The sequence below is a fragment of the Martes martes genome, assembly GCF_963455335.1.
Source record: "Martes martes genome assembly, chromosome: 8".
NCBI classification, from domain to species: Eukaryota; Metazoa; Chordata; class Mammalia; order Carnivora; family Mustelidae; genus Martes; species Martes martes.
In genome coordinates, this window is record NC_137895.1 from 6,366,356 (window position 1) to 6,391,377 (window position 25,022).

The 25,022-nt window shown below is 52.8% G+C and overlaps 1 protein-coding gene across 1 annotated transcript; it reads left to right on the forward strand.

The window, feature by feature from the left end:
* Positions 1 to 560: 560 nt before the first annotated feature.
* On the forward strand, positions 561 to 25,022 carry A4GALT (alpha 1,4-galactosyltransferase (P1PK blood group)). Its single transcript, XM_080812429.1, has 2 exons — positions 561 to 604; positions 23,146 to 25,022. The coding sequence occupies exon 2, from the start codon at positions 23,192 to 23,194 to the stop codon at positions 24,251 to 24,253; it is 1,062 nt and encodes a 353-aa protein (XP_080668555.1). The 5' UTR covers positions 561 to 604; positions 23,146 to 23,191; the 3' UTR covers positions 24,254 to 25,022.

Here is a 25,022-nt window from a genome sequence, read left to right on the forward strand (position 1 = left end):
AGGGGATGGGGGAGCCCGGAGGAGAGAGGAGGACACAGCCAGCCCCCAGGGGACCCGGAGGAGAGTGGGCGGGGCCAGGACGCAGCAGCCGCAGCCGCGGCCGCGGCAAGGACCCTCGGAAGTTGTGGCGGTTCAAGCACATCAGTGAAATTCAGTAAAACACAGCCATGCGGGCCAAGCGTTTAGCACCAGTCCCAGTTGGGGCGTGGGATGGGGACGTTCATGAATATATTCTAGGCGGTGACAGCAGGCCCGGGTCCCAACACTGACGACTGCCCCTTCTCAGCCGCATGACCTTCAAGTGACTTAAGCGGCCGAGCCTCAGTTTTCCCATCTGTTAAATGGGGGAATCCGACTATAAGCCCGCACGGTCGGCCACAGGGAGGCCCGGGGAGCGCTCGGTACCTGTGGACGGTGGTCCAGCCCCGGCGCCGGGAGCCGCGGGGACCCAGCCGGGCCGGCGGGCGGGGCGGCGCTGACCACGCCCGGGCCGGAGGGGCGGCGCTCTCGCCGCCGGACTCCGGGCACTGCCTCCCGCCGCCGCGCCGCCCGCCGGCCCGCGGGGCCAGCTCGTCCGCCGCCGCCGCCGCCGCGGGAGCCGGAGGTACCGGGGACGGCGCGCAGGGGGCGGCGGGCGGGGGCTCTGGGGTGCGGCCCTGGGGACGCCCGGGGCGCGGGTGGGAAGGGGCGCCGCGAGAAGGCGGGGGCGAGGGTGGGCTGCGGAGGCGGCGGGGAGGGCTCGGCCGCCGCCCGGGCCACCTGTTCCGGAGGGACATCTGCGTGCGCGCCGACTGGGCGCGGCGGTCCCCGGCCAACTGCGCCCCGAAGTTGAGCGCGGCGGCGGGACCCGGAGCCCGGCCGGCGAGGAGAGGAGCGGCCCCGCCCGGGCCCGGGTCCGGAGCCGGCGGAGAGGGGCCGCGGGGGCGGGAGGCCCGGGGCCAAGCCGGGTGGGGAGGCGCGCGGCTCGCTCCGGGGCGCGGAATCGTCTCGGGAGGCCGGGCCCCGGAGGGGGTGCGGCTGGGAGAGCGCCGGGGAGCGGCCGGCTGGAGGGGGGCGGGAGGCGTCGGCCCCGGGCCGGGAGGGGATGCCGAGGCTTCGGAAGTGCCGGGGCGGGGGAAGGGCCGTGCAGGTGGAGGGAAGGGCCCGGTCGGAGCACTCCTTCTCTGGGATCCCGACCCGCCGACTACCCGTCCTTCCAGCTCGCTTCGCTCCCTCCCTCTGGTCCAGATGGGAACCCCGGAGTGGGAGTGGGGACCGCTTGGGAGAGGCTCCCGCGGGAGTCTCCGCGTCCACTGCCCTTCGCTGCTGGGGGGCGGGGGAGCTTGCCTCAGTTTCCTCATCTGACACCCTGCAATAGAAGTTCCTACCTCCTGGGCAGACTCAGCTGAGCCTCTGGCTCTGAGAGGGTTAAAAGCCATCTCCCCCCCCCCCGCCCCGCCTCTCCACCCTTCCCTCAGGAGGACACCCTTTCCGCCTCCCGTGCCCCGGAGATGCTGAGTGATTGCCTGCTACTCGCAGGCGGGGGTTGGCAGAAGCAGGACCCAGGCTGGCCAGGACTATACCCTCCATACCTAGGTCTTCGCTGCGTGTTCCTACTCAGAGATCCCCTAGGCGGGACTCCCCAGGCGGCCCAAATACAAAAGAAAGGGAGAGGCAAGATGGAATCCTGTTCCTCTTCCTCCCAAACTTGTTCCTAGTGCCTTGGGCACCTGTCTGCTAGGACAGCACAGTATTAGAGGACAGACTCCCAAATAGAAATTCTGAGATATGTCTCCTTTCCTTATCCCGATGGAAGCCCTTCTAGCTGTCTAGGTTAAAGGTCCCAACTGGGATAGGAGGCAGAGTCAGGAGGGGGCTGCCGGGGACATTGGGGACAGGACCGGCAGAGGAGAAAGGGAACTTGAAATGTGGAAACAGCTCTTTCCTCCCCCACCTCCTCCCTCCCCACCGGCTGCCGCCCCTCCCGGCTCTCCCTCCAGGCAGGTGGGGTGTAAGGGCTCCACCGGCCACCTAGTCACCGAGCTCTGTACCCCGCACCGCTTTCCCTCCGGAATGCACTTCCTCCCACCCGTTGGACCTCCTAGGTGAGCTCACAAGTCCTGCTAAACGCCCTGTGTTTTCATTGTTCCACTCCTCTCCAGACTGGAAACTTCTGGATGAAAGGAACCGTACTTGAAGCCCCAGTGCCCAGCCCAGTGCATAGTCAGTGCTCCCTAAACGGAACTTGAATGAATTACCTGTAGGAAGTAAGGGGGAGGTACCCTATTTGCACCCCTGGAGAATCCTGTTGTGAAAATTCACGTTTGCCGAACTTTTATAAAAATACTTTTTAACATATTTGAATGTATCTTGTCTCTAGAAATTTTTTCAAATTCCTCGCCTCTCTCAAACCTTTTTTCACTGTTTACTTGGGTTACATTGTGTTAGTTAATGGATCGCGTTTGAAATGTAGGCGCTTTGGGATAACGTGACATTGAACTTGTGCAGGTGTCCATTGCCCGATTTTTCCTGGAAAGAGCATCCCCTAGTCGTCACTGCATTTGAGCCTCTAGAAGGGCCCTACCTGGAGTCAGCTGGCTCTCCAGAGGGCTTGTACCATTTCACGCTTCCTCGCTTCCTCCGGCTGTGAGCGTGCATTTCTTGTTATTTACTAGAAATGAAATTACCGAGTCAAAGAGTATGAGCTTCTAGGATCTTTGTGTGGTTCCCCCCACCCCTCCCCCACCCCCACCCCTTTTCCTGGAGCTGTAACTGACAAGCAGCACCAGGTACCCTGAAGGTGGACAGTGTGATCTGACATATACACCGCAATATCTGAGTTTCTGATTCATTTGTTTGAGCTCATCAGCGAGGTAATTGTCTGGTCTCTTGGTGGCAAAGACCTCCCAGATTATCATTTGGCTTTTTTTTTTTTTTTTTTTGCTGCTGCTGCTGGTGTGTGTTTTGGAAGAGCACATTTTAAATTTCTACTTTACTTCATCTGTGTGGGTGCTTTTCGATCAAGGAGACTTGGCTGCGTGGATGAGCTGATGGGAAGAAGCCAGAGGTCGGAGTGGCTGAGTCCCAGCGGAGATGCCCGTCTCCTGGATCGAGGTCCCAGAAGATGCAGAAGCTGGGGGTGTCTGGCATTGGTTGAGGGAACTTCTGAGCAAAAGGGAAAGTGGCCAGGCTGACACCTTATGAACTGGCTTTGATCTTCATGCAGAGGGAGGTGGAAAAGTTCAGTGGAGAGAAAAGGTTCTGGTCCTCAGGCCCCCAGCTCCCAGTGCTGTTTGCCAGCCTCATCCCCTGGGGTCCTCCCTGCTTCCCTGGGAGGTAGCAGATGTTACCACCTCCCCGCCCCGCTCCCCAATGGACAGACTCACCAGGGAGGGAAAGTGCCTTGTTCGGGTCCAGTCAGCTGCAGAGTAGCCGGGATGCACTCAGAGTTGGCTCCCCAGGCGTGAACTGTGTGCCCCTGAGAATCACTCTCCTCTTGCCGCGTCCATTTCTAGTAGATATCGGGAAACTGCGCCCATCTTAGTGAGTGAGAGTCCCTTCCTCTCCCGTCTGTCTCTGTTTGTTTTCCCTCTGGACAGACCTCAGTGGCTCCAGAAGCTTCCAGTGGAAGCCGAGTTGGCCACAGGACAGGAGAGCCCTTCCCTTCTGCCTGGTCTCACCCACCATGGCCCGGGCCCACACTCTCTGGCGGGAACGTGCTGCACATCCTGGAAGTCAGACCTGTGCAAAGTCTGACTTGGCCAACGGGAGCTGGGTGAACAGGTGCCTGAGAGTGAAGCAGGAGAAGTGGTCTTCACGTTCCCCCAACAGACTTGACTTGAAAGACAGAATCCCTCATCCCAGATGAAGACACAGAGCCGAGAAAGGTCCCTGCCCCCGCCCACTATCCAGTGGTCTGAGGTCTTCACTTGTACCTTCCTACAGGGTCTCCAAAGCAGCCTCCTGACGTGGGGGGGTCAGCCAGCCGTGGATTGAGCCCTTACCAGGTGCCAGACACTTTGTTATTTAATCCCCTCTGCAGGGGCGCTGGGGTGGCACAGTCCGTTGAGTGTCTGCCTTCCCTCACCTCGGGTCGTGATCCCTCTGTCTAGTCTGCTTCTCCCTCTCCCTCTGCCTGCTTTTCCCTCCTTGTGCCCTCTCTCAAAATAAATGAATAAAATCTTAAAAAAAACAAAAAACAAAAAAGCAAACAAAAAACCACAATGCTCTGCCAGCCTATGCTATTCGACCCATTTTACAGATGGGGAAACTGAGGCTCGGGGTGAAGCACCTTTCCTTTATGGTGGTGAGTTTGAGCTTCCAGCGCCAGAGCAGTCCCAGGTGAACTTGGCTGGGCCACGGGCAGACTCCTTCCACCTGGCAAGGGGCATTGGACTCCCAGCTGTGCCCTGGTTCCCCCAACTCTTAAACCGTAATTGATAACATGAGCACCTGCCTCACAGGGCTGTCGGGAGCATTAAATGAGTTACTCCAGGAAAACCTCTTTGACCAGTGTCTGTGCACAGTAAGCCCTCGGGAAATGTATACTGTTGTTACTATTAACCACGGAGCTCCAGGCCTCATGGGCAGCCTTTCAGAAATGTCAGCTCAAGCAGCTCCCCACTCCCCATGGGAAGGTGGGTGAATCCTGACACTGGAGAGAATATGGACTTTTAATTTTTTTTAAGCTTACTTATTAGAGAAAGAGAGTGTTTGTGTGTGTGTGTGTGTGTGTGTGTGTGTGTGCGCGTGCGCGCATGAGGCGGGGGGGGGGAGGAGCAGAGGGATAAGAGAGAAGTGGGGGCTCGATCCCAGGACCCTGAGACCGTGACCTGAGCCGAAGTCACATGCTGAACCCACTGAGCCACCCAGGCACCCAGAGATCGTGGAGTTTTCAAAACCTTTCTGGAGACAAGATAGTGATCTGTATACACAGCTTTAAGTGATGTTTCCTGTGACCCAGGAGGCTCATTTCTAGGAACCAGTCCTAGAGAAGTAATTAAGGATGTGCTCAAAGACTGAGTGCGGAGATATTCACCACCGTGTTGTCCATAAAAGCAGAGAGATGGAAACCACGTTTCCAGGAGTCGGGACAGGAAATAGGCAAAGTGAAGGATGGATCCGCCGTGGGAGATACTCTGTACCCCTGCAAGATAGGGGTACAGAGCTGTGTTTGTGGACATGACATGGGGGCGTAGCGTACACTTCCAAGCAGGCTTATCCCCGTACGATCTATGCTTCATCGCAAGCACGCAGCCTGATGAGTTTTAGGAAATGTGTACAGTTGTGCCACTATCTAGTTTTTAAACAGAGGGGTCCAGCATGTTTTTTTTTTTAAAGATTTTATTTATTTGTTTGATAGAGATCACAAGTAGTCAGAGAGGCAGGCAGAGAGGGAGGAGGAAGCAGGCTCCCCGCTGAGCAGAGAGCCCAATGCGGGGCTCGATCCCAGGACCCTGGGATCATGACCTGAGCCAAAGGCAGAGGCTTTAACCCACTGAGCCACCCAGGCGCCCCCAGCATGTTTTTAAATGAAAAATAAAGCAAGATGTAGAAGAGTACGTCCGATAGGACCTCCCTCTGTGTGCACACGGCTCTGGGTAAACTCCGCTCCGTGTCTGCGACAGTGCCAAGTGCCAGGTCCCCGGCCACATGGAAGCATCGAGAAGGGACGGAGAAGAATCTTTGTCACGTGCTTTTGCCTTGGGTCTTAAGTGGCCTTACACCGTCTTCAGGGTGGGGTAAAGCAGGTGTCACTACGGGGTACTGACTGCACATACAGTCCAGATGGTGACAGTACGCGAAGGCATGAAGCCACGACTGTCATCACCTGCCCCCCATGCAGCCGGGAACAGGATTTTGGTGGACCCAGTAGCAAATGGCAGCTCCTCGTACCTGTTCTGGTTAGGAGGCTGCTGAGCAGGGATGGGGGGACGTCTTGGGAAATGGGAAGCATGTGCTACAGAAACGTGGAATTCCCAGAGCCTGGTGGAAACCCATGGAATTGGTTTTCCTTTCGTGTTTTCAGCGTCATGTTCAAGGGCACCTGGAGTATCAGCATGGTTTTCCTTCACACCTCGGTCCTCACACACTGATGGTGCCCTCCCTTGGTTACTGTCATTTACAGCCTCAGGAGAGTGGGCGGTGTGTGGCTCAATGCCCACGTTTCTCAGCTCCCAGTATCCTCCACGGCCAAACGCACCCTGGCCGTTCCCGGTGGGACTCACCCAGGGCCCTGAGGGTCTGCCCGTGGTCTAGGCTGTGGACTAGGCCTAGGATTTAGGGTTCAGTGCCGCTCACATGCCCACTCGTTTGGAAGGTAGCCACGAGTGCCAGTACGTGCAGTGGGGACCCAGGCCACGGCCCACAGTGGGAGGTGTGCTGAAATCCAGGCAGCTTCCTGGAGGTGGCGTGCTCCACTCACCTAAGTCAGGAGACATTCAGGGAGAAAGGACCGTCAGAGGACTCAGAGCAGACATCCCTGGGTGCAAATCCTGCCTTCCAGGCTTACTAGCCCTTCTGTGGTGGGAAGGTTGCCTCTCCTCTCTGTACCTTCATTTTCTGGCATGTGAAAGGGGGCCATACTGGTAGGCATGATGACGTAAGAGAGTGATCAGTGCTTGGCAGGATGCCTGACATGTGTTGCCTTCTTGGCAAGCGGCAGCTCTTCCCACGTATAATGGTTGAGAGGTTGCGGGGCCGGGGAGGACGGAGGGATGTCTTAAGGGAAAGGAAAGAGCATATTGCAGAAATCTGGAATTCCCAGAGGCTGATGGCTTGAGCAATCTGGCAGAGGTCAGCCTGGCTGGTCCGGAGGTTGTGGGCCTGGGGTCGAGGGAGAGGGGGGCGGTGCGGGGGCTGCAGGAGAAGTGCCCACGAGGCCTGGAGACCCGCTTGGAGCAGACGCGGGAAGCCAGAGAAGAGGCTGGGGTGGTGGGTCCCAAAGCAGAGGACAGAGTCCTGAGCTGGGCTGTGGTCATGGGGCTGACGTGGGAAGGAGAGATGTGTCAGAAAAGTGTTCCGAGAGGGGCTCTCCCCCTATTTCCCAGGGGAAGAATTTCTCCCCCACCCCGCTTCCTCTGGACTGTTGCAAGAACCTCATAACTGCTTATGTTGTTGCCACACATTCCCTGTGGTTTAGTCTCAAAAAGCAGCCGGATCCCGAAGAACTGTTTAAGACATACGGCACACTATAGCCCTTTCCTCCTCAGAAGCTCCCAACGGCAGCCCTCCCAATCAGAGAGAGAAATTCTTCCAGTGGCCCCCAAGGCCCCCTATGACCTGGTCTCATTTTCCCTCTGACTTGCTCTCCTGGTGCCTTCTCCCTCCCATTCTACTTTGCTATTCCAACACCTTAGGCCCACATGCCCCAGGGCCTTTGCACTCACCAATCTCCCTCCTGGGACACACATCCCCCAGATAGCCCTAAGGCTCGTCCCCTCGCTCCCTCACTTCAGGTCTCGGCACAAATGTCAGCTTTTCAGCTTTTCGGAGAGGCCATCTTCACCCATCCGTGTGAAGGGTAGGCCTCCCAGTCTGCGCTCCCTGCTGCATTTTTCCACATAGCACATGTCATCCACCTGATGTATTTCTTTACTTGTTAATTTTCTCCCACTGGAATTTCAGCTCCAGGAAGCAAAAGACAATTGGCTTTGTTCACTGCTGTCTATTTCCAGATGGTGGAGTCGGGCATGGCCCATAATAGGTGTTCAGGCATTTGTTGAATGAAGGATCAGGGGACTGTGTGTGATGCTAGGGGCTTAATGGGTTTCTTTCCAAGAAGACTTTTGTAATCAGGTTGAGCCGGAACTCTCTTATCTGTGAATTGTCATCCTTTTGGTCTTATTATCTGCCTGTGCTCTTGGCCTGGCACCAAGGGGCAGGTGACCCTGAAATACACTGCCTAGAGAGGTCAGTGAGGGCCACTTCTGCTGGAATGAACAGAACTGGTACCGGAGAAACCAGCTTTGGAAGGTCTTTCTAGAAGGGTCCTTGGAGATTGTCTTTCCCAGCTCTTTATTTTACAGATGAAGAAGTTGAGGCTCAGAATTGGCAAGAGAGAGGTCAGACTCCAAGATCACAGAGCAAGTGTGTACAAGATAGAACGCAGGTCCCTTGCTCAGGCAATACACCGTTAGCGAAGGCGATTGAGACTAAGCAGACCCAGTACGGTCAGTGCGGTCTGTGTTCGCATATTGTGCGGGGCAGGGTTGACGCTCTCTTTTGCTGGCAATTATTTGTAATCTTTAATACAGTAAAAAAAAAGGAAAAAGTGAAGCAACCTTGGGAGCTTTCTTCCAAATACAGTGAGCTCAGGACTCTTAACTCAGGCTGGAACTTACAAATGCCTTTTCCGTGGGCATTTCATTTGCCAGGCGTGATCTTATCTGATGAAGAGTTTTCCCCTCCTCCTTGTGCCTCTGTGACCGCTGGGCATAGCAGATGACCAGCACAGAAAACTCATCCATTCCCAGCTATCCTGGCCCTGCAGACGTCCCAGTAAGTGTGTATGTGTGCACGTGCCAAGACCGCAAATGTGCAGGAGTCCGGATTCATGGTGGTTTATGCTGCCTGGACTGAGCACAGAGCTCAGGGGTGATGACTTCACCCTGCTCCTGAGAAGCCAATCCCAGGCAGCCTGATCCCCAGTCCGCCCTCTAATGCAGAGCTGGAGTGACCCTGGAGGGAGGGATTGCCTCCGGGTAAGAGGAGAGGTCTGCGCCTGATAATCCTGGGTACAAATCCTATCTCCCGTGCTTACTAGCCCTGCCCCTTTGGAAAAGTCACCTTTCCTCTCTCGTGACCAGGAAAGACTCAGGTATTTAAATATGAAAATTCAAAAGTATGTGACCTTGGGGTGCCTGGGTGGCTCAGTGGGTTAAAACCTCTGCCTTCGGCTCAGGTCATGATCCCAGGGTCCTGGGATAGAGCCCCACATTGGGCTCTCTGTTCAGCGGGGAGCCTGCTTCCTCCTCTCTCTGCCTGCCTCTCTGCCTACTTGTCATCTCTGTCTGCCAAATAAATAAATAAAATCTTAAAAAAAAAAAAGTATGTGACCTTATTTTGTACCCTCAGATGGTGAGGCAGGACATGTCAGTTAACACTTTCTAACAGGCATCCGCACCGTTTGCAAATGGCATTCGCCGAGGTTAGTTACCCTGTCTGATCTTGGCTTTGTGGGCAGTTTAGGGATCATTTGGGACTGTTTGTTCAGAAATTATAGTTTGGGCCCCTACTATGTCCGAGGGCCTGTACTGGCCATAGGAAATGCAACAATGAGTAAAAACAGCCTTCCTCCCTGCCCTCTGGAAGCCGACATTTACATCGAATCAGTGTATCTTTGTGTATTTAATCAGTCCCTTCAAAAAAGACCTTGGGTTGTTTTCAGCCATTGGCAATTGAAAATCTCTGACCTCTGCGAATGCACTTATCTACAGATAAATTCACACAGTTACACGGAGAGAGGTTAAGTGTTTGTGTAATTTTGAGAGATGTTGTTTGCTTGTCCTCGGCCCCTGGAGTTCGTACCATTTGGCAAGCCTACGAGCCTTGGGCGAGGTGCCTGTCCCCTCACAGCCTGGCCAGAAGAATGTGTTGTCCAAGTTTTGGACTTTGCCCATCTGACAGGTGAGAGATGCTGTACCAAGTGTTTTGATTTGCTTTTCTCTTACTTAAGAAACATCCTCACTCTTGCTTACATATTAAGGGGCATGTTCTACGTGTGTATGTACTGACTTGGCCCCTTTTCTTTTGTGTCTCTGGTTGTCTTCTTGTTTCCTGGGAGCTCTTTAGAGGTTCGGAAGAGATTGGACTTTTGGGATCCGAGGGGCACAAAACTTACCCCAAGTTGTCACTTCCATTTTGGCTCCACTGATGGGATTTTGGGGGACGACATGGAGCAGTTGGGGTTTTTCAAGGAGTCAGATGTATTCATCTTTTCTTTTATGGCTTCTGGATGGATTTCGTACGTCATTAACAAAACTTTCCCAACTCTGAGGTTATAAAGGAATTTGCCCATGTTGTTTTGGTTCTAAATGTTTATGGGGTCTGTTATTTTACATTTGGACTTGATCCTGGGGCGTGTTCTGAGATGTGAACGCAGCCTCTACTCCCGTTTCCCAACACCTTAGAAGACCTAGTTTAGTTTACTAACTGGAGATCCTGCCTTCTGTGGGATATCCGGGGACTTGACCGTGGCTGTGATGGCTTTTGTTTCTTTGCCCTGTTCGTTCAGATGCTAAGACTGCATTGTTTTTGTTTTCTGGTTTTTGTGTTTTCTAAAGACTGCCTTGTTTCAAGTATGGAAACTTCACAGCATGTTTTAATATCTCAAGAACTTCCAGTCCTTCCTCATTTTTCCCTCCTTGTCAGAGTTTTCCTAGATGTCTTTGCTTGTTTATTTTGGCACATGAACTTCAGAATCAACCTGTCCAATTCCAAAATCACATAGGTATTTTTGCTTTTGTTTCCTTTGTGGGAGAAGACATATTGAGAAATACGTTTCTACAGCTGAGGTCAAAGAAAGGACTGTCTGTGCTCTTTTCTAGAAATTTTATGGTTCCATGTCTCACAGCTCGGTCTTTAATCCCTTTGAGTTTATTTTTGTGGATGGTGTAAGAAAGTGGTACAGTTTCATTCTTTTGCTTGTAGCTGTCCAGGTTTCCCAACACGATTTACTGAAGAGGCTGTCTTTTCCCCATTGCATATTCTTGCCTCCTTTGTTGGAGATTAATTGACCATGTAAACATGGGTTTGTTTCTGGACTGTTCTGTTCCATTGATTTATGTGCCTGTTTTTGTGCCAGTTTCCATACCATTTTGATGACGACAGCTTTGTTGTATTTCTTGAAACCTGGGATTGTGATTCCGCCATCTTTATTCTTCTTTCTCAAGATTGCTTTGGGTATTCAGGGTCTTGGTGGTTCCATACACATTTTAGTAATATCTGTTCTAGTTCTGTGAAAAATGCTCTTGGTATTTTGATAAGAATTGCATTAAATCTGTAAGTTGCTCTGAGTAGTATGGACATTTTAACAGTATTTGTTCTTCCAATCCATGAACATGGACTATCCTTTCATTTGTGTGTGTCATCTTTCATTTTTTTAATCAATATTTTATAGTCTTCAGAGTACCAGTCTTTCACCTCCTTGGTTAAGTTTCCTCCTAGGTGTTTTACTCCTTTTGGTGCAATCGTGAACGAGATCATTTTAATTTCTCTTTCTGCCACTACATTATTAGTGTGTAGAAACTCAACAGATTTCTATATATTAATTTCTGTATATCCTGTGACTTTACTGAATTGATTTATTAGTTAGAGTCATTTTTTTGGTGGAGTCTTTAGGGTTTTCTATATATAGTATCATTTCATCTGCAAATAGAGTTTTGCTTCATTTCTTACCAATGTGGATGCCTTTTCTTTTCCTTGTCTGATTGCTGTGGCTAGGACTTCCAGTGCTGTGTTGAATGAAAGTGGTGACAGTGGACGTCCTTATCTTGTTCCTGATTGTAGAAGAAAAGCTGTCAGTTCTTCCCTATTGAGTGTGATGTCAGCTGTGGGTTTTTCATAATGGATTTTATTATGTTGAGGTATATTCCCTCTAAATCTATTTTGTTGACAGTTTTTATCACGAATGGATGTTGTACACGAATGGATGATGCTTTTTCTACATCTGTTGAGATGATCATACGGTTTTTATCCTTTCTCTTGTTAATATATCATGTTGTTTGATTTGTGAATATGGAACCACCCTTGCATCCGGGGAATAAATCCCACTTGATGGTGGTGAATTATTTTTTTCCCCACCCCACCCCCCACAATGATTTTTAAAAATAAGTTGTTGGATTTAGTTTGCTAATATTTTGCTGAGAATTATATCATCTATGTTCATCACATACATGTTGTGGTGTCTTTTTTTTTTCCTTTTTTTTTTTTAAGACTTTATTTATTTATTTGACAGAGAGAGAGATCACCAGTAGGCAGAGAGGCAGTGGGGGGGGGGGAGCAGGCTCCCCGCCAAGCAGAGAGCCCGATGCGGGGCTCGATCCCAGGACCCTGGGATCATGACCTGAGCTGAAGGCAGAGGCTTTAACCCACTGAGCCACTCAGGCGCCCCTGTTGTGGTGTCTTTATCTGGTTTTGGTATCAGGGTAATGCTGGCCTCATAAAATGAATTTGGAAGCTTTCCTTCTTCTATTTTTTGGAATAGTTTTAGAAAAATAGGTATTGGGTTGCCTGGGTGGCTCAGTCAGTTAGGCGTCTACCTTCGGCTCTGGTCATGATCCTGGAGTCCTGGGATGGAGCCCCGCATCAGGCTCACTGCTCAGCAGGGGTCTGCTTCTCTCTCTCACTCTGTGCTCATGCTCTCTTTTTCAAGTAAATAAATTTTTTAAAATCTTAAAAAAGAAGAAGAAGAAATACAGGTATTAACTCTTCTTTAAGTATTTGGTAGAATTCGCCTGTGAAGCTATCTGGTCCTGGACTTTTGTTTTTGGGGGGCTTTTTGCTTATTAATTCAGTTTCATTACTAGTTATCAGTCTTCGCAAATTTTCTATTTTTCCTGATTCAGTTTTGGAAGGTTATATGTTTCTAGGAATGTATCCACTTTTTCTAGATTGTCCGATTTATTGTGTATAATTTTCCATAGCATTCTCATATAATCCTTTGTATTTTGGGAGTGTCAATCAATTATTTCTCCTCCTTCATTTCTGATTTTATTTATTTGAGTCCTTTCACTTTTTTGCTTGATGAATCTAGCTAAAGGTTTGTCAATTTTGTTTTCGATTTTTATGAATGCTTCATCGCTCTTAAAAAGAAAGTCTAGGATAGAGTTTGATGTAGTATAGAAACTTACTCATTATTTTATCTACATCTTCTGAATTCTTATTTATATTTGATCTACTTATTTCTTGGGCTAAGAGAAGGGAATTAAAATCTCTTATTAGTGTGTTTCAATCTCTTTATCCTAGCATTTTGTATTTTCTAATTCCTGGAAATCACTGCAGTGTTACTTGGTACATTGTAAATTATACCTTTACATTCTATATGGCCCTTCTTGGGCTCATTTAGTGATGGTTGGCTTGAATTCTCAGTCTGTTTCAAGATCATGGCCCCAGCTTTGTTTTTGTTCGTATTTGTCTTTCTACTTTTGCTCTTTTACTTTCAACTGTTCAGAATCCCTTTGACGTATATCTCAATCTCTCAGATACAGGATAGAGTTGGGTTTTTTGCTTGGGATCTCAATCAAAAATCTTTCTTTTCATAAAGATAAGTGAGTTAAGCCTGTTTACGTATATTGATATCGCAGGTTTCTCGTTTTTAATGTCATATTATATGTATGTATGTAGATAATGTCTTTATCCATGTAGAAGGGCTACATTCTTTACTCTTTCACTGTGTTTAAAAAAAAAAGAAAGAAAGAAAGTCCCCCTGATATCTGGGAAAGCTTGTGTTTTGTTATAGTGACTACTTTTATATTTACACCTATATATGTATCTTTATATACACCTTTATATATATATATGTGTGTGTGTGTGTGTGTGTACACACATATATATGTATATATATACACTTTTATATATATATACACCTTTATATACTATATATATATATATATATATGCTACTTTCTATAGACAGTATTGTTTCTCTTCTATGAACAATAAACTTGTTTCCTCTTTCTTGTTTCCCTTTCCCTTGTTGCTGCCCCATTTCAGCTGACACTCTACTGAGTGACAAAGGCATATCTTCTTTCCGTTCTAATGCTCCCAGCAGTTCTTGGTCAGGTGACACTCACGACAGTTGTCATTGCCATGAAAACCTGAAGCAGTGTCAGCCGCTGGGGAGAACATTCTGAAGACAACAGTGAAGCGCTTTTGAGAAATGCCACATGGCCCACACATGATGGGTGCAGGAGGCGATCCTGTGTGGGAAAACCCCAAGATCAAGAGTCGCGTGCTCTTCCGACTGAGCCAGCCAGGCGCCCCTTGGTCAGGTGATTGTAAAATCTGACGAACCCATTTTTTTCAAGATAAAAATTCTGCATGATAAGAAAGCAGACTTATCTTTTAATGGGCGGCATTTTAGTTTTTTTAAGTGGGCACATAACAACGCGTCTTATTAGATGCGGTAAAATCGGCAATGTTATCCTCTTGTTGCCGGTAAACTCGGCAATGTTATCCTCTTGTTGCCGCCATTGTACTTTAAATGTGCTTAAACTTTTACTGTTGGATTTTTTAGCTCTTACTGCTCGGGATTAAAGATGAGGTAACCACAGAGCTCATTCCACTTTCAACCTCCTTTCCCCCTTGCCTGCCAAGTGTGGGGTGGTTGTATCATTTCAGTATTGTCTGGCTAGATAACATTTTCATTCCATCTGTCCTCTTTATTCCTCCCCTTTCTTGGGAGAGAGAGGGTGCCACAGTTAAATACATTCAGTCCTCTTACTACAGTTCTTTCAAGCACCAGCTTGGTTGGCTGAAGTTGATTCTTTGGTTTTCCTTAGAGGAGCAATCTTGCCTAAGTCCTTATACTTTGTAACTGTTGGCTAGTAATCTTTACATGTATTTATTTTTTTAAAAAGATTGTATGTATTCATTTGAGAGAGAGAGAGAACGAGAGGGACAGAGGGACTGACTAAGAGGGAGAAGCAGACTTCCCAGACCCCATGTAGGGCTCGATCCCAGGACCCTGGGATCATGACCTGAGCTGAAGGCAGACACTTAGCCAACTGAGCCACCCAGGCATCCTGTAATCTTTATATTTTTTTTTTTTAAAGATTTTATTTATTTATTTGACAGATAGAGAGATCACAAGTAGGCAGAGAGGCAGGCAGAGAGAGAAGGGGAAGCAGGCTCCCCGCTGAGCAGAGAGCCCGATGTGGGGCTCGATCCCAGGACCCTGAGATCACGACCTGAGCCGAAGGCAGTGGCTTAATCCACTGAGCCACCCAGGTGCCCCGTAATCTTTATATTTAAAGAACACTGTGGCTCTAGGTTAATCTTGGCTCAAGCTTCCTTTCTCTGATGACCCTGTAGGTGTTGTTGCACGGTCTTCTGTCTTTAAATGCTGCTGCAGAGAAATCAGATGCCAGCCAGATTCTCTGTCCTTTGTCCGTGCCTTAAGCTCTGTATGTAGCTCCCCAGAGATTTACCTTTGTACCTTTAAAGCCCAGTGATTTTACTGTCCTGTGTCTTGGGATTTACTGTTCTGGGTCACTGTTCTCTAGCACATGGTGTGCCCTTTCAGTTGGGTCTGTGAAATTAGGCCTTCCCCTATTTCAGGAAGGTTTTCCTGAATTATAATTGCAGCAATTTATTCTATCTGTCTGTTTGTTTCTTCTTTGGGAGGCCGGTTGTACGTGTGTTGGATCTCTGTTTCATCTTGTTTTGGTTCTTTGATCTCTTTGATTATTTCTGCTGAATTCTGTGGCTTTTTCTCATTTTAATCTTCGTAGCTCTTCCTGTACTTTGTCTGGAATCTGTTCTCCTGGGTATTTCTTGCCGTCGAGTCTTCGTTTCTGAAATAGTCTTGTATTTTCTTTCTCATTTGTTTCTGAGGTCTGTTAGTTCTCACATCACATACTGTCCTCATTTCTTGCTGTCACTTTGACCATTTCTTCTCCAGCTCTTGTATTTCTGCTTTTTGGTCTGCCTGCATAGCTGGAACTACTTTTTATTTATTTATTTATTTATTTACTTACTTATTTTAGGGGCACCTGGGTGGCTCAGTGGGTTAAAGCCTCTGACTTAAAAAAAAAAAAAAAAAAAAAAGCCTCTGCCTTCGGCTCAGGTCATGATCCCAGGGTCCTGGGAGTGAGCCCTGCATTGGGCTCTCTGATCAGCAGGAAGCTTGCTTCCCCCTCTCTCTCTGCCTGCCTCTCTGCCTACTTGTGATCTCTCTCTGTCAAATAAATAAAATAAAATCTTTTTTTAAAAAAAGTTTTTTTTAAAAGATTTTATTTTATTTATTTGACAGAGAGATTAAAAGTAGGCGGGGGGGTGGGGGTGGGGAGCAGGCTCCCTGCTGAGCATCAAGCCCGATGTGGGGCTGGATCCCAGGACCCTGGGATCATGACCTGTGCCGAAGGCAGAAGCTTAACCCACTGAGCCACCCAGGTACCCCTTTATTAAAATTTTTATCTGTCTATTTGAGATCGAGTGAGAGTGGGAGAACGAGATGGGAGAGGGGCAGAGGGAGAAGCAGGCTACCCACTCAGCAGGGAGCCTGATTCGGGGCTCGATCCCAGGGCCCTGGGGTCATGACCTGAGCTGAAGGCAGATACGTAACTGACTGAGCCACCCGGGCATCCCTGGAATTACTTTTTAAAGTTGTGTGTGTGTGTGTGTGTTTCTTTTCTTTTTTAAGGTTTTACTTATTTATTTGACAGAGAGAGAGACACAGCGAGAGCAGGAACACACGCAGAGGAAGCAGGAGAGGGAGACGCAGGCTTCCCGCTGAGCAGGGAGTCCCATGTGGGGCTCGATCCCAGGACCCTGGGATCATGACCTGCGCCGAAGGCAGACGCTTAACAACTGAGCCCCCCAGGCACCCCTGTTTATTCTTTTTTAATTCATGCCATAATTTTGTATTAGAATTTTTATTCCTTTTGTGGGAATATTTTTATGGTGATTTTTCTTTGTACATAAGAGAACATTAGTATTCCTTTCCCTTTTCATTCTTGGAGTGTCTTTGTATGGACACTGTTTATTTTTTTTTTTATTCCTTTAACCATTTAAAAAAAAAATCAAATTGGTTGAATTTTCCTGGATCAGCATTGAGTAGGAGGTTTTGGCTAGACCAGGCTAGTTCTCGAAGTTCCTCCAGTTTTATAGAAATGGATTATTCCTTGAAAATATGACCTTCCTTGGGGTGCCTGGATGATGCATTTGGTTAAGTATCTGACTCTGGTTTCAGCTTAGGTCATAATCTCAGGGGTCCCAAGATCGAGCCTTCTATTAGGCTCTGGGCTTAGCATGGAGTCAGCTTGGGATTCTCTCTCTCTCTCTCCCTGCCCCTCCTGCTGTGTGCTCTCTCTCAAATAAATAAATCTTTTAAAAATAATAAAAAATAAAATAACATATGACCCTTTTCTGAATCCACTGTATTTTGGCCTCACAGAACACAGCTGGCTTGAATGGGCCACCTGCCTCCAAACTTGAACTCTCCCGGTTCACTCGGACTACAGCTCACTCTTCTGACTTAAAAACTCATCTTCCTCTTAGAAGTGCTAATTTCTGCAGGCTTCCACTTCGGGTCCCCTCTGCACCCTGTTCCTCCCCAGCGTACTGCTCTTTCTGGTGGACTCAGGAGCTTTGGGCCTCATTTACATGTGAGTTGGGGTTTATGAGTTTTCCGTGCCCTCAGTTTCCCTAAAGCCGAAGCTTGTGGTTTATTTTCTGTTTCCTGTGCTCTGTGTGACATCAGCAGAGGAGGAAAGATTCAGAACCAAGAATCTGCCCTGTTCCTTTTGGAAAAACAAGCCTCTACCCCCCTCATTTTGTTGGTAATCTTGCCCAAAGAGCAAGCCACTGTGGACCTGATTCTGGCTCTAGAACATTTTACCGGCTTCAGAGAAGAAACATTGTGTAAGTTCTGCTCTGAAAACAGCTTTTTATAAAGATCACCTTCTAGTAACTGTAACTCCTACTTCTTAAGTAGAAATATTTACTTATGCCCTGAAAGATGGGAGAGGGGTGCAGGGCCAGGACTGCAAACTCTTCAAGCAGGATTTTCAAGCTGTAAGTTTTGATTCTTCCCGCCAAGGAGGGTTTGAGTTCCTGATCCTGTCCTGTCTCCAAAAGTATCCCTACTTTCAGCTTGGTAGCTTTTCCTTCATCTCTTTCTTTCTTTTTCCCGGGTGTGTGTGTGTGTGTGTGTGTGTGTGTGTGTGTGTGTGTGTGTGTTGGTTGGTTGGTTGACATGACAGGAAGTCCAGGATGTACCAGCTTCAGGCTGGTGTAACGATGACACCATCACGCATCCCTTTCTCTCCGTTTCTTGTCTCTGCCGGCCTCCGGGCCAGCTTCATTCTCCGGCAGGCAGGCAGGCTCGCCCTCCTAGCTCATGGCTCTATCTTAGCGCCTCCACTAGAAAGCACGTGACTCTGCTTGGCCTGGATTGGGTTACGTGCCCTCCCCGAGCTGCTCACTGTGGCCTGGAGAACGTGGCACAGTCATTAGGCAGGCTCGAATCGTGTGCCTACCCCAAGAACCAGAGAGCGAGGTCTGTGAGGTGGAGGGGGTTCCTCAAAAGAAATCAGGACACTGTTATCAGAACAGATGCTGGCAGCAGACAGCCACCCCGTCTGCACTGGGAATCACCAGTGCAGGTAACATCTACCCCCTTTCTCTAGCCATGCAGCGAGGCCCACCTGGGCACACTGTCCGGAGGAGCTGCCGTTCCAGTGGTGTTCCAGGCAGTGTGTGACTAGAGGGCGGTCTGAGACTCCAGGACAAGGGGGACATAGAAAGCGGGTGTTTGGGGATAAATAGTGGCCTCAGAGGAGATATGTTGTGTCCTACCCCCTGCGACATGTGACTGTGACCTCCTTTGGAAAAAGGGTCTTTGCAGGTGTGAAGGATCTTGAGATGAGGAAATGATCCTGTCTTTGCCAAGTATGGGCCGTAGTCCAGTGACAAGTATCCTTACAACAGACAGAGGAGGAGAAGAACATACATGGGAAAAGGCCGTGTGAGCACAGGGGCAGAGGCTGGAGGAAGCAGCCCCAAGCCTGCGCGGGGGGCGGGGGAGGCGCCAGAAACTGGAAGGAGCAAGGAACAGTTCTCCCCTAGAGCTGGTAAGGGAGTCAGGTCTGGCCGACACCTTGGTTTCAGACTTCTGCTCTCTGGAGCTGTGAAAAAAGTAGGCCCCTGTTGTGGTCATTGGTCCCAGCAGCTACAGGAAACCAATACAGGGAGCTGATCAGAGTCGGGTCCCTCTTCTGTTTCCTTGGGTTTGTGGTTTGTGACTTCTGCTGGGCTGTCGGCCTCCTGAAGCATCTCCAGGAAGACCTGGGGGTGGGGCAGTCCTTGCCGGCGGGGGGGGGGGGGTGGCAGGAAGGGCTCCCTGAGGGCACCAGCTCCACCCTCCACTGCTGTGTGCCCCTGGCGGAATCCCTGTCCCTCTCTGGACCTCTGGGAGCCAGTCAGCACCCATCCCAGCAGCCCGTGGTTTGGCGTGGACCTTGTCTGACCATCACTATGACTCTCTTCCGGTCACAGTCCCCCAGCACCAGGCTGAGCTGGATGGACACGGGAGCCGAGGGTAAGTCAGAGGTGGGGTGGACCCTGCTGTGGGCCATGAAGGACGGACAATTATCAGGCAGAGAAGCCATTTCGAGGCACTTGGACCTGGTCCCTGACACCGGTGCTCCTGACTGGGGGGGCCCACTAAGCTGGTGCAGAGGGCCCAGCGAGCAGGGAGCGGTCGGGCCTTTGGGCCTTTGACCCGCCAGCTGTGGGCTTCTCACCCTCACTTCCTGCCCGAGCTGGATCATGCAGGTCCCGATGATGGGAAGCCGCAGAGGAGCTCAGAGCAGGGTGGTGGCCACAGTCAGCAAGCTAACTGGAAACGTCTCCCCGGGGCAGGGAGGCAGGAGGAGGCAGTGGCCACGTGCCAGGCTCTGCTGACAAGGGCCAGGACTTGGGCTGCAGCTGTGAGGCCCATCCCGGGGGGCCAGGAGCATGCTTTGGACCTGAGGTCACACGGGGATTGGGCTGTGGCCAACTTGGCCCCGTGCACAGTTTCTATTCCTGGGTCTTGGGCTCCGGGACCAAATACAACACTGCTTGGGACTGGCACTCTCCACGGGGGCGGGCGCGGGCTCAGGGGGCACATCTGGCCTCCCCAACGGGCCCAGACCCCACCCCACCCCACAGAAGAGCCAGATCACCCCAACGCCGCGGGGCCTTTGGGAGGCCGGGGCCTCGATCTGTACAACCCTCCGCCCACTCCTCAGTGTGGTTCACATGGGGTTAAAAAGACTCAGGACCAAAATAGCCTCTCCTCGTAGGGGAACACGAGGTTCTTGATTTCTAGTGCTGCTCATGACCCAGCCGGGGGATCCCAGGCCGCTCCCCAGCCCTCCGGCCCCCTTTTCTTGCTCACACGCTCACGACTGCTTTTGTCATTCGCTGATTTGCTGACTCGCTGACCGGCCCACTCATTAATTCGCTCATTCATTCATTCACTGATTGTTCATTGATTCCTGCCGTCGTTGATTTGCTCCTTCCTTGACTCACTCACCCACCCACACACTGAGTCTTTGCTCGGTGGTTGTGGACTGCGTCCCTGGGGCCCTCTACTCTAGATGCTGAGGAAAACCAAAAAAGACCCGTCCCCGTGGGGTGACGTTCCACATCAGTAACCCACACAAATGAGAACGAAACGTCCCGTACGGCAGAGGAAGTACCGGGAACAGTAGACTCCAGAGGAGGCCGTGAAGGGGCAGGGGAGGTGGGGTTTGGGGGCCTGGGAGGCCCCACAGGAAAAAGATGATTTTTTTTAAGATTTTATTTATTGAGAGTGAGAGTGAGAGTGAGAGAGAGAGCACGAGGGGGAGGAGGGAACAGGAGTAAGAGAGAAGCAGACTCTAGGCTAGCAGGGAGCCCCACGCGGGGCTCGATCCCAGGACCCCGGGATCATGACCTGAGCCGAAGGCAGACGCTTCACCGGCTGAGCCCCCCAGGCGCCCCAGGAAGGTGATTTCTGAGTGAGGACGAGAGGGAGGTAAGGGACCGAGCCAGGTGAACAGCTGTGGGAAGAGGGTTCCAAACAGAGGGGACAGTGTACACACAGGCCCTGAGATGGCAGTATGGGGGGCAGGGGTTTGAGAAAGAGGGAGCAGGCCCGGCATGGCTGGGGGAGAGACGTGGGGTGTGAGGCCCGGGGTGGGGGCCGTGCAGGGCCTGGTGGACCCGGGCCTCCCGCATCACTGAGGATCTCAGCAGACAAGTGACATGGCCTGGCTAGTGTCCTCGGAGTGTCCCTCTGGCCGCCGGGGGAGTGAGTCCATGAGTGAGCCGATCAGCGAGAGGGCGAGCCCGTCGGTGTGTGCCTACTGTGTGTCAGGCTCTGAGCCGGGCTCTGGCGGGGGAAAGGTGCGCAGGGCCCTGAGCGCTTCTGGAGGCCCACCTGGCTCAGGCCCTTCTGCCAGTGTCCCTCTCCAGGAAGCCACCTTCCCCTGGCTCCGCCGGACCCTTTGCTGCATTTCAGCGGTCACCAGCCTTGTCCGTGTCTGTTTCCAGATGGTCCCCCCGCCCGCTGAGAGCTCCCCGGGGGCAGAGCTGCACCTATATCGCTTCCTTCCTCCCAAGCACCCTCTGAGGCCGAGAGAGATCAATGAGCCAGTGACCCTGTGTGGCTGGGGCGTGAGGCCTCCGTGAGCCCGCCACCCTCCTCACTCTGTGTCTCGCCATCTTTTGCAGATGGATTTGTGGGTGCGGAGCGTTTGTGGAAGGGCCATGTTCCTGTTGGCAGAGGAGTGTGGCTGCTGAGCCAGGGCATGTCCCCCGGAGAGCTGCCTAGCTGCCCGGATCCCTACCTCGCCGCCATGGGCCACCCAGGCTGGTCAGTTACCAGCCAGTGACATCACCGCGGGTCCCAGCCCTCCACCAGGAGAGCGGGCCAGAGGCTCAAGTCCCAGCCTCCTGGCACTGCCCTCGGGCTGTGAGACCCTTCTGTCCTGGGGAGGGGCTGACTCCAACCCCCGTTAACCCCCGGGCTGCGCGCCCAGTCCCTCCATCCCTCTGTGTGTCCACGTTTCCTGGCCTCTAAGGGAGAAACAGTCCAGCCACCCTTGGGGCTACGGAGAGCCAGAGGGGATGCAGACAGGCCCCAGAAATTTAGAAGGCGCTGGGTAAATGGTGGCCGGGGTTCCGTGAATAGTGAGAACAGCCCGGGTGAGCCCCTGAAGTGCCAGGTGCGTTCCCACGCCCCCTGTGCCACTTCTCTCCCAGGCTGGACGGTGCGGTGTTGCGAGAGTGGACTCTGGAGCCAGGTGGCCCGGCTTCAAGTGCCCGCCCAACACTTGTCTGCCGAGGGACCGCGGGTGAATTACCAGAATTCTCGGTGCCTCGTGGTCCGCACCTGTGAGGTGGGGACAGTGATCCCCACTGCATAGAGCAGCTGGGAGGGTTTGGGAAGTTTCATGCATGTGACTTCCCGAGCAGGCCACCTGGCACGTGTGTGGTGACGGGCAGCCCTTCAGTGGGTTCCGGTGTTCTTTCCCGCAGGTGGGAAGTGTGAGCTCAGTGAATTGCCCCACGTCTTAGCTGGTTCGGGCAGACTTAAGGTCCCGTGCCTCCCAGGTGTTCCCTTAGCCCTTCCCTTGGGGACAGAACCCAGGCCTGTTTCATTTCCCTCGGCCGCTTGTAAGGCCCCCAGGATGTTCTTGGCTGCCGGCCAGGTGGACATCACCAGGAGAAGGGTGAGGGTCGAAGGGTGGCAGTCCTAGGCAGGGTTACCAGCTTACAGCACAATCTCCCTGCCCCTCTGCCTCCAGACCTGTGATTCTAGGAAGCACGGCCCAGGGCAGGGGCTGGGAAAGCCAGGCACTTAGGAGACTCCATTGTGTCTGAGACAAGGGCTGTAGGACCCAGCATGCATCCCCGGGTGCCTGGAGCCCACCAGCCCTCCAGGCTTTGGGCGCCAGTGCCCAGGCCTGCCCAAGCCCCAGGCTTTTCTGCTGAAAGGCCCCAAGGCTACTTGGCAGTGTGCCCTCTTGGAGCAGCTCCAGGCCTGGCTTGTGGAATTGAATGGGGCTGAGGGGTCCATGTGCTAGGCATCAAATCACGGGCTGCCAGTGGCCCGAGGGGCCCAGGCCTCACCGGACAGAGGGGCCCGAGTGCCACGTGGCAGAGGCATCGCTTCTGACGACCCTCGTCTGTGCCAGACCCTGGCCTGGGGCATGATGGCCGTGTGTTGTAGGTAGCACTGGCTCAGTTCCCGGGAAGCTCCCAGGTGTGTCACAGAGAGCCAAAGGGACTCTCCCCAGCCTGCGGCCGCTGGCCTGCCATTCCGCTTTGCAGGTGAGGAAGGAGGTGGCACCCGGAACCAGCAGGTCCGTGGGCTTTTGGAAGCCTGCACTGGCCATCCCTGGTGCTTGTGGGAAGTGTTCTTGGGGCCGGGGATGCCAGCGGTCTGCCCGAATGTGACGCTCGTCTCTTACAGACCGGCCAGTTCCTGCCGCGGGCGCTCGGCGTCATCTGGGGAGAACATGCCCGGGCCCCCTGAGTGCCTGCTGCGGCTGCTTCGGGGCACCCCGAGACAGCGGGTCTGCACCCTGTTTATCATCAGCTTCAAGTTCACGTTTTTCGTCTCCGTCATGATCTACTGGCACATCGTGGGAGAGCCCAGAGGCCAGAGAGAGTTCTCTCACTTGCCGGCAGAGGTCCCCTGCCCCCAACTGGTGCCCCCTACGCTGCTGTCCAGCACCCCGACCCCGGGCAACATCTTCTTCCTGGAGACCTCAGACCGGACCAACCCCAACTTCCTGTTCATGTGCTCGGTGGAGTCCGCTGCCAGGGCCCACCCTGAGTCCCGGGTGATGGTCCTGATGAAGGGGCTGCCCGGCGGGAACGCCTCCCTGCCCCGGCACCTGGGCCTCTCGCTCCTGGGCTGCTTCCCCAACGTGCACCTGCTGCCGCTGGACCTGGAGGAGCTGTTCCGGGACACGCCCCTGGCGGCCTGGTACGCGGCCCGGCGGCACCGCTGGGAGCCGTACGCGCTGCCCGTGCTCTCCGACGCCTCCCGCATCGCGCTCATGTGGAAGTTCGGCGGCATCTACCTGGACACGGACTTCATCGTCCTCCGGACCCTGCAGAATCTGACCAACACGCTGGGCACTCAGTCCCGCTACGTCCTCAACGGCGCCTTCCTGGCCTTCGATCGCCGCCACGAGTTCATGGCGCTGTGCATGCGCGACTTCGTGGCCCACTACAACGGCTGGATCTGGGGCCACCAGGGCCCGCAGCTGCTCACGCGGGTGTTCAAGAAGTGGTGCTCCATCCGCAGCCTGGACGACAGCCACGCCTGCCGCGGCGTCACCGCCCTGCCCAGCGAGGCCTTCTACCCCATCCCCTGGCAGGACTGGAGGAGGTACTTCCAGGAGGTCAGCCCCGAGGAGCTGCAGCGGCTGCTCAAGGCCACGTACGCCGTCCACGTGTGGAACAAGAAGAGCCAGGGCACGCGCTTGGAGGCCACGTCCCGGGCGCTGCTGGCCCAGCTGCAAGCCCGCTACTGCCCGACGACGCATGAGGCCATGAAGATGTACTTGTGACGGGCCTGCCCGGGGCACGCTCCCCACGCCACTGGGCATCCTGATGGAGGAGGGCTCCCGGCCACCTTTCCTGGGCCGGGGGGGGGGGCGGCAGGGGGGGAATAGGGAGGCCTGAGCGGCCACAGCCTAGGATTCGGGGCGGGCTCAGGAGAAGGTAGGCAGCCGTCAGCCCCAGAGGTGTGCTTGGAGGACCCACTGCAGACCCCCGGGTCCGCTCCCTCCAGGACAGGGCTGGTGGGACACCCCCCGGCCTGTGTGCTTTCTCAGGGTGCAGGCAACGAGTTGGGGGTGGGGAGGGCCCCAGCCCAGAATCCGCCAGCGTGAGCGTCTGGGTCTTCTGTCCAGCACGCCAGAGCTGTGCGTGTTAAAACAGCTTCCAGGCATCTCGGGGCAGCCAGGCCAGTGGGGGCCGAGGTGCCCACAAGGAGAGCATGGATGGGAAAACCCCAGAACAGGGGTAGGAAGGAGAGGGGGTGGGGGAGGCAGCCAGGGTGCACACCCGGCCTCGTGAGCCTGGGCTGGGGGACGGGACGGGACGGCAGGGCCATTGCTCTTTCCTGCCTTTGGTTTCTTTGTCAGAAGCGCTGAGTGGCTGAGCTGGCCTGGGGAGCCCTGCCTGCTCACCCCGTTCTCTTTCCGGAGATCTTGCGAGGGTGACGAGCACCCGCTGGCTACTCCAGGGCGTGGGGGCGGGTTTTAAGAAAACCAACCCCCATCCTGCCTGCAATAAACACAGGATAATAAACAGAATAAAGGCGGCTCCCTGACA

Excerpts from the sequence above, each read along its gene's own strand:
- A4GALT (XM_080812429.1), top strand. The coding sequence starts at position 23,192 with ATGCCCGGGCCCCCTGAGTGCCTGCTGCGGCTGCTTCGGGGCACCCCG.